The 14,186-nt window shown below is 35.9% G+C and overlaps 1 protein-coding gene and 1 long non-coding RNA gene across 3 annotated transcripts; one reads left to right on the top strand and one right to left on the bottom strand.

Moving 5' to 3' along the window:
• Window positions 1-333: 333 nt before the first annotated feature.
• On the bottom strand, window positions 334-13,845 carry LOC126832217 (carbohydrate sulfotransferase 13). Of its 2 annotated transcripts, none has more exons than XM_050562939.2 (4): window positions 13,655-13,845; window positions 12,800-13,074; window positions 11,710-11,747; window positions 334-3,033 (listed from the first exon to the last, which is right to left on the bottom strand). In XM_050562939.2, the coding sequence occupies exons 2-4, from the start codon at window positions 12,888-12,890 to the stop codon at window positions 1,909-1,911; spliced, it is 1,254 nt and encodes a 417-aa protein (XP_050418896.1). In that variant the 5' UTR covers window positions 12,891-13,074; window positions 13,655-13,845; the 3' UTR covers window positions 334-1,908. The 2 variants fall into 2 exon arrangements, with proteins under 2 accessions (XP_050418896.1, XP_050418893.1); XM_050562936.2 differs by having other exon boundaries at window positions 11,710-11,750.
• On the top strand, window positions 3,672-10,744 carry LOC126832227 (uncharacterized). Its single transcript, XR_007684612.2, has 4 exons — window positions 3,672-4,822; window positions 7,557-7,689; window positions 8,389-8,464; window positions 9,265-10,744. It is a non-coding gene; the product is annotated as an uncharacterized LOC126832227 (long non-coding RNA).
• Window positions 13,846-14,186: the final 341 nt, after the last annotated feature.

The following is a 14,186-nucleotide window of genomic DNA, read 5'->3' on the forward strand; positions in this document are numbered from 1 at the left end:
AAAAAAAAAAATTAATGAAAAAAAAAGAATAAATGAAAAAAAAAATTAATGAAAAGAAATTAATTAATAAAACAAAATAATGAAAAAAAATAACTGAATTATGAATAATTCATGAAAAGAAATTCATGAAAAAGAATTCATGAAAAAGAATTCATGAAAAAAAAAATAATTAGATTATGAATAATTAGATTATAAATAATCAACTAAATGAGGAAATAACAAGACTAAATGAAAAAATACAATTAACAAATACAATTAACAAATACAATTAACAAATACAATTAACAAATACAATTAACAAATACAATTAACAAATACAATTAACCATACAATTGACGGGAATGTCTTTTAGGACATGTTTTGGTCTTTGGGTTGAAGCGACGACGAAAAAGACGTTGGGGCGTGGCGAGGCGGGGCCCATGCGCGGTACAAATAAAACATTTTGTTTCACACCACCAATAATACATTGAATAAAAATAAGATCATAGCGTCCGCGGGCGGGCGCGCTGGACTGGGCGGGCGGTGCGTGGGTTCGAGGTGAACTTCGCACGCTCATTACGGTGACCCCCCTCCCCCCCATATCCACAATTCAAATTTAAACTCACAACTTCATATTACCTAGTTGCCACGGGTTTCCATCATCACTACAATTAACCGTTAACCCCACTTTTTAAAAAAAAGGCGGACAACATTACAAACACAAACACACCCAACAATTCAAATTTAAACGGACATGGTGTTCATATTACGTCGTTGTCACGTGATTCTATCGTAACTAGGGTCAACAACCACGCCCATAATAAAAGGGGGATAACTCTTCTGACGTTGATAAGGTAAACAAAACAGGGGAAGATAACCCTACCGGAAATACCCCCTCCAAGTGCCCTATTTTACTACTTGATATTACATTAATATGGGGTCTTAGAGCCATTTTTGTTTATTTCAAGTTTCCAAAACATAGAGGAACTAAACCCCCAACTCAATAATATTCTAAATTAAAGATACATTGTGTAAGATTTAGATAAAGAGCTGGCCATTCGTGCTATAATAGTTCGAAAATAGATAATGTAAAATCAATAATTTGAAAATTTCATTCACATTACTCTATTGCAAGTGAATATATCAGCCTTTGAAGGTTTGACAATACGTGTGCCTTAATTGCAACCAACGTACCGGTTGTTCGAAGCTAAATCTGGCTCCTCCAGTTTAAAATTAAATCGAAATATAACTGAACCGCATTAGTCTACATAATATCGGATATATCTGATGGCATCTGTAATAGGCAGATGTAGCCTTTGCTACAATATTGGTCCATTCCAATCAATATTGTTGTTATTTTACCGTGAAAATGTGGGATCCCAATATCCAATATTTAGAACATAATGAGCTTTCTTTGTAATGAACTAATATAAATATATCACAGAAGACAAACGAAAGGAAATAATAGTGAAGAAAACACCAAAACGTTTATATGGATTAAAACAGGCGTAAACGAAATCACCTGACAAACACTCATACAGAGCTAAGTACCCTTCCACCGCGCGGTGTTTCTGGAGAACGCTAGATTGGCGACGGTCCTGTACATTTTAGAACATATGACGTCATATGTGGATTGTGGGTTAGGCTACGGGTTAGGACCTGCAGATGTCGTCAAAGTCTAGAGATGGAAACAGGGATATGACGTCATATGTGCAGGACCGTCGCCGATCTAGCGTTCTCCGGGGTTTCTTCAATTTGCTTTCAGTACTGTACAGGAAAACGACCAATAAAATAAATAATACCAACCTAAATAGCAAAATACCCGCACCCTCTCCCCCGCCTCCAAACAAAAATCAAAACAAACCATCACTTCTTTAATCACTTCAAACCTGTGGGATATATCAAAACTAAAACCTTTCCATATGGAACCTATAAACCCCCTGTATCAAAAAACTTAGTGTGTGGTTTTTGGTTCTTTTCAAAGATGTTTGTGGGTCTACAGTCATAACTAAAACTTGAACAATCATTTTTAAAGTATTTGCTCAACTGGATTAAATACTTCTTTTCAACTTTGCTGTAAGCTTCTAAAAAAGACAGTTCCCGGTTTTTACGACGCGATTTTCGACTTCCGGAACGTCTAGAAGCATTTAGAAACACTGCTAATAATTGACTGTGAGTTGTTGTCTCCTCTTCGCCGTCTTTGAAAGGGTATTCGACGTCACTTCCTATAATTCCCCTAAGTTGCAAATTCCGCCATTTTCTTTTAAACGCCTCTTCATGGGTTACACATTTCAGTGTTCTTTTTTGCGAGAGGTAATTCATCAAACTGTTCGTATTGCTTTTGATAGTATCAATGTCCACCCCTTCTTCCATTTCTTGAAGTGCCCTAGACATTACTAAGTGGGTCAAGTTTAGTTTCTTTAGAACATGCAAAGTGTCCCGTTTAAATGTTTCCATTTTACCTATGATGTCATATTTTACGTCACAAGGACTACACTTGTCTGAAATAGGATTAAAATGAATATCCTTCATGGCAAGTGGTTTTACGACGTAACGAACTAACTCTGGAAATGTGACATCATGACCACAAGATAAACTTTTATTACTCGGGTTTTTCCGTACAGCTTTGATAACCTTTCGTCCGTACATTGACCAATAAACTGGATTTATGTCAAACAGTTTATTGGCGTAAGCGGACAAAAGACGAGAATATGGCTCACGGACAATAACAAACTTTAAAGAATTTCGTATTGCTGTTGTTTCCGCTTTTATTGCGCTGTAACGGTTACTGTAAAGCATATATGTTGAAACATTAAATGGGTTATTTGTTTTAGAGACGCCATTCACAATTAAGAACAAACGTCGCCAAAATGTGGATCCAACTTTTTCCACTGGACAATATAAAAACTTCTTCTCTGGAGAATACAGTAATTTCTTTTTGATATTTTCCATTGTGCGCTTCGTGGTGTTTTGCGAAACTTGTCGATGGCAGAAATTACTCATATTATTCCTTCTTTCTGACAATTCCAGCTGTATGTAATCTGTTGGTTTGGACTAAATGAAAAGAAAAATCATATTTTTTTTAATTTCGGGAAGAAAATTGATGTAAAATCACAACGGAAAAGAAAATGTGAAAAATCATAATGGTGTCTATGTTGATCAGGAAGAATGCTACCATTTCATATGAGTTAATCGGGACCCATATTTCTGAAATTGAAATGATTTGGGTTTAACGTCCTACTGTTCTGCTCCAAACTAGGCTAATGAAGACGGGGATACGCCATACAGTAGTGTGCTATAAGGGAAATTTTGCCCGGACAGCGGCACTACGGCCTACTCTTATACACTGAAAAAACACTTGTGTTGGATCTCAAAACAAGTACTTGTGATAAAACTAAACTACACAAGTTATGTGTTGTTTTGCATTGCATTAACACAAACTTGTGTCGATTTATAAAATCTTGTGTGTTTTTTCATATCATTAACACAAGTAATGTGTACCTTCCACGATTTGTTTTCTTTTTAAGAAAAAAACTCCATACAAAGTCTGAATTCGGGAGTCGTCAAGTTTTAAGAAAAGTAATAAAGGGCTTAATTCACATCTCGAAAATCACTGGAAGGGAGTGAGTACCAATTAATCAGACAATTGCCAGACAGACTTGAATGTTAATTGGTGTTAAGTGGTCTATATAGTTAAAATGTCTGTCTTTTTTTATTGACCCAATAAACTGATAGACCAAATGAATATATAGTGTACATGTGATTTTCAGCACCCTGGTGTTTTCGAAAATTGATTCAATGTGCAATGAACAAAAAAAATGAGTAAAACTCTTAATAATGTAATTGGTTGATGTAATCGAAATTGGACAGTATTGGTTAACTGAAAAGTAACCAATCAAATTTAATTGATCATCCACGTGTATCTCATAATCGACTTATTGATATAATGGTTCTCCAAGTTATCTATACTTTTTGTCTGCGATATCACTTCGGTGGAAGCGGGCGTAAAATACAACTAACTAAGAAGAAGTATCTATACTTTAGTCATTGCGACAAATTCTTTCTTTGATATTATATCAGCGACATTCAGTTAGATGTAGTGACGTTAGCATCAACAGAGTGCTTTAGCCGTGATATTTTTAAAAAAAAAATTATAATGGTCACATAGAATACCAGACCGCAGGTTTGTAAATTTTTACAAAAAATAAAACCGTGTATTTAATTTAGCATGTATATATTGCTTCTATGTATATAATAATTCGTTTCGTTTAAAACAGTCAGATTTAGAACCACTGCCACTGACTGCACCGGAATTCTATTTATATAATGGCGCCACAAAGAAATTTTTTTTGATGTGTTCTAAAAGTGTTCCGCTAATTCAGCAATCTAATGAATCTGTCTTAATTTTTCTGAAATCGTGCTTAATTATTATTAGCTAATCGGCGCTACACCGTTGTTCAAATACTTATAATTGCAAGAAACCCCCGACTAGGACCAGCAGGTAAGAATCTGTCTTGATTTTATAGTAATGCCCGGTTGCAATTATTGGCCGCCATCTTTGATTTTTATAGACGTTCGGGCCAAAAAAAAGGAGAAATGTATATCCAGACATGGACTATAGCTAGATACTAACTTTTGTGTTAGTTGTTTATTTGAAATGTAATCTTAATATTTCTGTAAAAGAAAAAAACAACAACAAACAAATCAGCCTTTTTTTTATATCAATGTCATCAATGTGTAGGCCTAATAATTAGACTTTCAATGATTCAGAAGTTTCTCTACAGTTTCGTTATTTTTTTTCCAGTCATTGATGTTAGCATATGTACTACACAAAGAAAAACAGGTAACAGAATTTCATTTCCTTTTAATATATTTTTTAAATAATGGCCAATAATTGTTATTGTATGTAACAGGAAAAGTATTTATCTCTGTAGAGAGAGGGCGAGTAAATGGGGTTTAAAATTCACTAAATTCACTTGACACAAACTATGCCATTCATTTCCTTGTATTAAATTGGTCGAATCAATGATGGGTTAGTTGTATTTTACGTCCGCTTCCACCGAGGTGATATCGCAGACAAGGTCGAATCAAGTAGGCCCATGCTTTATGTCCTAGAATCAAGTAGGACGGGTAGTCTTCTTCCGTTTCCGCCCTTTTCCTGAACACTGTCTCATTCTATTGCCATCTGTGTATGTTGTGTTATATTAATTCTGCATAAACCTAGAGTTGTTGTTAGTGTTTGTCGGATAGATCCTTTATACTTACTGGCGCTAGGTAATTTTGAGGCTAATATTGTTCAATTTTATTTGAATGATTTGCTTGCGCGTACCGTAGGAGTGTATTAGAAACAGTGTTCGCGCAGGTTCGAGAACGGCTGAAGAACATGAAAACACTTTCATGAGTCTCGAACATGAGAGAACGGTATCCATGGTAACAAGATGAATTAAATTTATACAATCTGTTACGATAACTTGTTTGGTATTGACTTCGCTATTAGGCATACTTATGATAAATTATGACTCCATTTTACTCCTTTTCAATTCTTTGGATGACGATTACATCACCTTTTGATACGCCCACATGGAAATGTGGTCGCATATTGTCATCGCCCTCGTTCGTAGGTTTGTCCGTCGTCTACAGACCTGATTATTTTGAAATTGATATGTTGTTTATTTTAATGAGATGAATCCTATTTAATTTCAATAATTTCCGTTAGTTTCTTCTGGAGTTATGGCCCTTGTTTCACTTTGTGAAATTCATTTGCATCTTTTAAATTAGTAAAACGAAGACGTCTATTAAATTTTTGCGATTTCCGTGAATTATGTCTAGAGTTGTGGCCCTTGTTTCACTTTTTCGAACCTTGTGAACGCGCGAACAACAAAATTATCATCCGATTTGTATGCATTATTTAAATTAGTAAAACACAAAACAAAAAAATCTGTCAAATTTCAACAATTAAGGCCCTTGTTTCAGTTTGTAGAACCTTTGTAAACCCACAAACGACAAAAATTATAATCTTTTCTTGTAAATGCCCACATTACCTACAAAAGAATGAATATGTGACAATCCCTGTTGACTGAGCAAACGATTAAACTGCTGTGGGCATATGTTTCGTTGCCTGGCAACCTAACTTATTTGATGTTATACTGGCCACATACTACATCCAATTTTCGAACGGTATTAAACTTTTAAATTAATAAATGCACCCATGATGCTGTTTTCTCAGCAGTTATCGATGCGTCGACCATGTTTGTTCTCCCTCACACCAGCTATGAGGTAGTGTGGGATTTGAGAACGGGAACGTGTTCGTGAACGCATTCCAGACTGCTCAAGTCCGACAAGAACCCATTCTCCGTCCGTTCTCTGCACCGGAACACTGTTTCGAATACACCCTAGGGGTATTTAGCAAAGGGAGGAAACCGGAGGACCCGGAGAAAACCCACAAGGCTGGACAGGCGACCTTATTCCTAGTCACATTCAAGTGGGGAATCACATAATAATGGCCTATTTCAAATAAGATATTTGCATATAAAGAAAGTAGGCCTACAGCCTCTTTCAAATGTGATATTTGCATATAAAGAAAGTACAAACTTAAATCGTCAGTACTGGATAAACTAGCCAAAGGATTCGGCTGAATCAATTGGCGCTAAACTTCACCTAGTGTATCCACTGACATACGCCCGAATCAAACATGTTTAATATATTTGGTCGAATTGTATTTGAGTGGTGTGTCCTGCTGTCCGCTTCGCCGAAGCATTCGTCTGATTTTAGAATTCATTAGCCAATCACCACTCATTTATATCGAGTGGGTATCACAAACTAGCAGTCGAACTGTGACACGGGTGCTACAGCCAACAAATTCCAACTACCATACTTCGGCTTAAATGCACGCCAATTGGACCTCAGGTTTTGTGTTCCATTGAAACTACTAGAAATGAAATGGGGTTTAACGTCCTACTATTTTGCTCCGAACTGGGCTAATGAAGACAGGCATACACCACACAGTGTGCTATGAGTGAAATTTTGCCCGGACAGCGGCACTGCGGTGTATCGAATTCCAACTGTCAAGGGATCTTTTACGTGGACGCCAACGTGTACACGGGACCTCGTTTTTTCGTATCATCCGAATGACTAGACAACTGTCCTTGTCAGGCCCTCCATCCTGCATCACTGACAAGGGGGAACCACGCGCCGGAAAATCTGGGTGAACTTTCTCGGCCAATGCAGGGATCGAACACCCTACCTCCAGGCTAGCGAGCCAGCGTCTTACCCACTTAGCCACCATGACGACTAGACAGGGAATCCATGCTGAAAAATCCAAATGAGCTTTCTCGGTCAACACTGGGAGCAAACCTACAAACTCCCGGGTAGCAAGCCAGTGCCTTACACACTAAGCCACATGGCTCTCTTCTAATTACTGTGACAGTCCAGTCACATGACAAACAAGGGTTATTAAAACAGATTTTCACGGCTTCGGTAAGATCTTCGGGATTCAAATGGTTTTAGATATCACACAGTTTTTATATGGTAAGGTATCTTAAACAGTTAATTACATGTCACATATTTATATTTTTCAGTTTCCATATTAGATGCCATAGCAAATCAAAGATCATATAATAAAATAAGTCAAAAAACCCAAATATGGGGAAAAAAAGAGCTGAAGAAATGGTGATTTGAGCACCTATGATTTCTCATAGTTGTTTTTTGAGGGTGAGTGTTCAATTCTAATAGAAAAGATTGTTGTTGTGGTATTTTAGAATCTCACCATAATGTGTTTGGCACAATATAGCCCGGTTGGAGCTGATGTGACATAAACCTTAATTTCATTTTATTATTTGGAATTTAAAATTCAGTTTAGTATAGTAAAACTGTGAAGTACATGTATGTGCACAGACAGAATCTTACTTATGTCCAGATACATGTAGATATGACTATCTCATCTGTGGGGACCTACGGTGACCAAGTGGGTTAGACACTGGTTCGCATATTTTAAGGTCGCGGGTTTGCAGTAAGACAATGCAGAACGGAGGGCCTTACAAGGACAGCTGTCTAGTCGTTCAGATTGAACAAAAAAACGTGGTCCCGTGTACACATTGGCGTGCATGTAAAATAGCCCCTGGCAGTTAGAATTTGATACAAGAGTAGGCCTTAGGGTCACGGTACCCGGCAAAATTTCTCTCATAGCACACTGTATGGCATATGCCCAACCTCATTAGCCCAGTCGGAGCTGAACAGTAGGACGCCGAACCCCATTCCATTTCATTTTTTTCATTTTGTCTCATCTGTGACAAAGCAAACCAACACATTACAATACAATGTAATTAAATTAAAACTTTCATCTTTTAACCGTCGAGTCGATTTAAGTCAACTAATACATAGTATGTTTTTTTTCTCCGTTAACTACATCAGAAAGATCAAGACAGTTGAAAATGGCTATTCATATTATGGAAACTTTTTCTCACAGAGCTTGATAATCAGGTAAAATGTAAGTAACATACATATTTGTATTTTTAATCATCAACTAGTTCTATACACTTGCTTGGTAATCTAGTTATTCTTCTTGGGGCAATGCCTAGGACTCAGCTATTTCAAGTACTTGGCATGCTTGATTTTTGCCAATCACATCCATTACAGTAAATAGCAGTAAAATAATGATGGACAATATTTTACTTTTCAAATAGATTTCAATAGATTTTAAAGGGTAATATCCAATTTGTTGTCAATGGAAATAAAATAAGAATGGGTCCAAAAATAATTAGACATTGCCAAGTAAATAGGTGCTGCCAATGATGTAGTAGGGAATCTGGATTTGCAGACAATACATGTATGAACCGGGTGAATAGTTGACCTATTATGAGACTTCAGTCCCAAATCTCAAGACTTTTTTCTGACTTGGCCTGACAATGACAGCTGTCTAGTCCTTCCGATGAGACGAATATTGGAATGCACGTAAAAGATCCCCTGGCAGTTGGAATTCGATATAAGAATAGATGATAGTGCCGCTGCCCGGGCAAAAATTCCCTCATAGCACACTGTGTGGCATATGCCCGTCATTATTAGCCCAGTATAGGAGCAGAACAGTAGGACGTTAAACCCCATTTCATTTCATTTTTCTGACTTTTAACCCATTTGATTTGAGCATAATAATCTGCCTGGGTCTTTAAGTGGACAAGACACAATAAGCGTTACGCAAAGTTGAAACCAAATAGAGACTCAGTCTCGATGTGGCAAAATAAATTGTTTATTTAAACATTGTATTCTTATTGCCTACTTTTTATTTTTTAGGCTGGAACACCCTTGAAAGAGTATTTGGTGTATGATAACAACAAGAGAACCCAAGCATCAATTTATTTTATACTTCTGGGAAAGAATGCATTTGACCCAATTTTTAAATATTTATTTTTTGTTATTAATGTTAAATTTTCTTCCAAAACACAATTAGATTTTAATTCTCTTCAAATATGTATGTATAATATAGCAAGTAAACTGACATATAAATCACTTAGAATTTGGTCGGAAATCATAAAGTATTTAATAGGCATTACTAGAAACCAAATGTAGATCAAATACACCCAGAATTACAAAAAACCTTGACCTACATTAAGGTGACTTTCCCTTGCTTATGAAATGAAATACGTTTTAATATCCTGCTTTTCTGTGTTCTTAGAGTGATTCTACCCTACCCTTATATCAAATATTTCAACTGTCAAGGGTTCTTTAAAGGGTACCCAGGGGGGGCCGAATGGTTAACACGCACACATTTGATCAGAAGGTCTGTCATTGATTCAAATAATTCAATTTTCAAGGGTTCTTCAAAGTGTACGCAGTTGGGTTGGTTTCAATTCTGGGGGGTGGGGGTGGATGGCCGAATGGTTAGCACGTGCATGCTGTATCATACGGCCTCCTGTCATTGAGTCAACTGGCATGGTTTCGAATCCCCGGTTGTAGACAAGGAGTAGGGTCGCCTGTCCAATCTTGTGGGTTTTCTCCGGGACCTCCGGTTTCCTCCCACTGCTAAAGACCCCTACGCGCTAGCGAATTATTGAAATAAAATTAAACCATATGTTAATCCCAAAATGATCTAGTTTGTGTCGAGTAGATGTTAAACCCCATTTCTCTATGTCTCTCTCTCTTTTGATTCTGGGCTTGTACCCAATTATCCCTTGCCATATCCAACAATGAAAAGTGGGAACTATGCCGGAAAATCCAGTTGAAATTTCGCGGCCAACGCCTTATGCTCACTGAACCACTGTGGCTTATGACTTGTGATTGTATATAAATCTTTTGTACATATGATATTTTTTTATTTCAATCCTGTAATCTTGATGCTTTGCTTCTTTTATTTATAAAATATTCATTTTGTTTGGGGTTTTTTTTAATGAGGAAAAGGCTCTACATCATTTTATTACTCCTGCAAAATAGAGCAATTTTCTTTTGTTAGTTTTCTGTGTATGCTAGTTATTTCTAGATGCCTCACAAATCACTTGTAGTGTGATTTTGTAGCATTTTTCAGTTTTTGAAATTGTTTCAATTTAGTGCATAATTAATCTTATTAGTGCTTATTTTGGATGTTATTAAATTTAGATATATTTGAATTATATATTTTGGGGTATGGGGTAGGGATACTGTGTACATATCTTTATATTCTCAGTTCTTGTTTTGGGGTAAAGAACAATTTAAATAGCTATTTTATATTTTGTGATGGGTAAAGTGTGTGGGGCAAAAAACAATTTAAATAGCTATTTTATATTTTGTGATGGGTAAAGTGGGGGGGGGGGGGAGGGGTCATTATATATAACACAATATAATTTGTATTAGAATTGAAGTCTCTGTTTTTCTGTTAACATTTCAAATATCTATTTAGTTTTGAAATATTAATTTACTTTTTCCTATGATTTTATGAATAAAGAATAATCTTACAAAATTTTTTTTTGTTTCCTTCTTTTATCAAACTTTACAGGTCTAACAGAGCAAAGAGAGGGGTCCTGCATAGAAAGGTTGCTATGCTGGATATAAATTGGGGAAAAATACAACACAAGTTTTTGATGATGGTTATACACAAGTTTGTATGAAACCACACAAGTTTCAGAAATTTCAACACAAGTTTCAGAAATTTTAACACAAGTTTCAGAAATTTCAACACAAGTTTCAGAAATTTCAACACAAGTTTCAACACAAGTATTGTGTAGATTTCACACAAGTTTCAACACAAGTTTTGTGTTGTTTGATACATTTTAACACAAGTTTTGTGTTGTTTGATACATTTTAACACAAGTTTTGTGTTGTTTCAACATTTAACACAAGTTTTGTGTTGTTTTAACACAAGTTTGTGTTGTTAAATAGAGACACCTAACTTGTGTTGAATTTAACACAAGTTTGTGTTCTTTCAACACAAGTTTTTTTTCAGTGTATCGAATTCCAACCGTCAAGGGATCTTTTACGTGCACGCCAATGTCTACACGAGACCTCGGTTTTTTCGTCCCATCCGAACGACTAGACAGCTGTCCTTGCCAGGCCCTCCGTCCTGCATTACTGACAAGGGTGAATCGGGCTGGAAAATCTGGATGACCTTTCTCGCCCAATGCAGGGACCGAACACCCGACCTCTAGGCTAGCGAGCCAGCGTCTTACCCACTTAGCAACCGTGACCCTCGTTCTAATTTATAAACATTATATTATTTGGTTGTATGAAAAAGTAACGTAACAAAAATATAAGACTGATTTTCCTTACCCGAAGTAAATGAATCGTTTGAAGAATACCGTTGTTTTCTGCTGGAATTATAAATTCAGAAAAAGGAATATTATTCATTAAAGTTATTAAAACTGGCCGAGAACAAAGAGAAAGCAATAGAGCAGTGATTCTCCACCTGTGTGCCGCGAGATATTCCTAAGTGTGCCGCGGAATTTAGAAAATGTGAAAAACTACGTGATCCCAATTGAGTATTCACTGGCGTCTACTTGAAATAAAATCGAACTATATGTTAGTACCGAAATGACATAGCTTGTGTCAAGTAGACGTTAAACCCCCTGTCATACTATAGGGCAGTGATTCCCTACCAGTGTGCCGCGAAACTTTGAACGGCACACTAAGAAAATATGAAAAACCACGTGAACCCAATTGAGCATTCACTGGTATCTACTGATAAGTTCATAGCTGTGGGTTTTTTTAGTTAGTTTGATTCAATTTATGTGTCTATGACTAGTCTCTGTCTACGGTTGTATTCCGTCTGACTTAACATGATTTTATTTTGCAAAATTCATATATTTTTCATATATATTTAGTCAGGTGTGCCGCTATTTTTTCATGTGTTCCAACGTGTGCTGTGGGCAAAAAAAAGGGTTGAGAACCACTGCAATAGAGTATCCGTCTATCCGAATATTTAAATTCGAAGCTAATCAAAAGACTACAATTTTCACTACCGTTATTTAAATTGACCCAGAAGAAAAGTACCATGTAACAAAATGAAATTAGGTTTATTATAACGTCCTACTGTTCTGCTCCGACTGGGCTAATGAAAAAGGTGCATACGCCATACAGTGTGTTAGGAGGGAAATTTTGCCTGGGCAGTGGCACTATGGCCTACTCTTATATCGAATTGCAACCGCCAGGGATTAATGTTGTATCAGTTTATTAATAGATATAACGAATTATATAAAAAGAAACATCAAATAATAATGTCTATATTTAAATTATGTAAAATTAAACATAATTTTTATAATACCCATATTCAACTTAAACGCACCTGATGAAGAAAATTCATAAATAAAAAACAACTTATTAAAATAACTGTGTAGAAAGAGACATCAAAAACTGAACTTACCTGACAAATAAACTTTATAAACACACATTATAGCCAGAAAATTGATTCCCATATACAAAAATAACTTTTTTCTAGAAATGTGAAAATTCATCGTTGTGCTATTATTGTTTTTACACCTGTTACCAACTGGCGTGGTCGAGAACAATCAACAGTTGACTTCTTGCAGTGATTTCTGATGCGCACAGAACTCCTTCCTGTTTTTGACTCTTGCTCTTGGTTTTGACATAACGAATCTATATTCTGAACTTCACCACTCTCACCCAATTAGGGTCACACTATTAAAGAAGAAAATAAAGGTAGAAAAGCCGGGGTTAAAATTCTTTCATTTCAGATTTACTGTTAAAGACTACGATAAAACAAGATAATCCACAATGGCCCAAAACCGAATGGCGGAATCTGATTATCAGATACTAAGAAGGAATTATTCATATTTATTAGAGAATTTACAAGCTAAAAATATAACAGCACATCTCTTCCAATATGGCGTCATAGATCACGACGAGCTGGAGGAACACTTTAAGATTAATTTCCTCCAGCTCGTCGTGATCTATGACGCCATATTGGAAGAGATGTGCTGTTATATTTTTAGCTTGTAAATTCTCTAATAAATATGAATAATTCCTTCTTAGTATCTGATAATCAGATTCCGCCATTCGGTTTTGGGCCAAGGTGTTTTTTTTTCATAATTTAAAGTATAAGCGGGACATATTACTGCTTTTTTATTATAATTACTCTAAGCGAAATATCAACACAGGATTATATTATATATAAATATAATTCTGTAATAAAACAGAAGAAGAGAGAACAGTATATAATTATAGACAAACAAGGGAAGTAATTATATATATAACATACCTTATAAATAGTAGATAAACATAAAATATCTCTGATTCAAATAGATTTCATAACAAAATAGAATTGAAGCCTTATTAGTTGTTACAACTCTGTGGACCAGACGTCTTTATGTAAGATGAGTTTGTTAGACCTGCTAACAATATGCATAGAACTAGTCAAACGGGTTGACTTTCATTTATCATTGGCTGTTATCATTACATCGCCCAATTATACCTGGTCGACATTCACCACACCTCAAACTTCAGTGTACAGTTAAACTTTTTTTACAGTGTATAGTTCACAAGCGTTAAATATACAAATATTTTAAATAGTTCTGCGTAAATTTAAGTAGCTACTCGATTAACCAACCATTTAGTTAGTAGTTACCCCAATGAACGGATAACGATCTTGAATAATATGACATAAATATAGAGGCACGACAAAAACTATGTCATTTCGGGACTAAGATAATATGGTCCAGTTTAATTTCAATAATTCGCTTGCATGTAGGAGTCTCTAGCAGTGACGGCGATAAAAGAGACAGAAGTTTTTA

The sequence above is a fragment of the Patella vulgata genome, chromosome 9 (genome assembly GCF_932274485.2).
Source record: "Patella vulgata chromosome 9, xgPatVulg1.2, whole genome shotgun sequence".
NCBI classification, from domain to species: Eukaryota; Metazoa; Mollusca; class Gastropoda; family Patellidae; genus Patella; species Patella vulgata.

Excerpts from the sequence above, each read along its gene's own strand:
- LOC126832217 (XM_050562936.2), bottom strand. The coding sequence starts at position 12,890 with ATGAATTTTCACATTTCTAGAAAAAAGTTATTTTTGTATATGGGAATC. Across the intron at positions 11,751-12,799 it reads TTATAAAGTTTATTTGTCAG|CAGAAAACAACGGTATTCTT; the intron begins GTAAGTTCAGTT and ends TTATAATTCCAG. Across the intron at positions 3,034-11,709 it reads AAACGATTCATTTACTTCGG|TCCAAACCAACAGATTACAT; the intron begins GTAAGGAAAATC and ends CTTTTCATTTAG.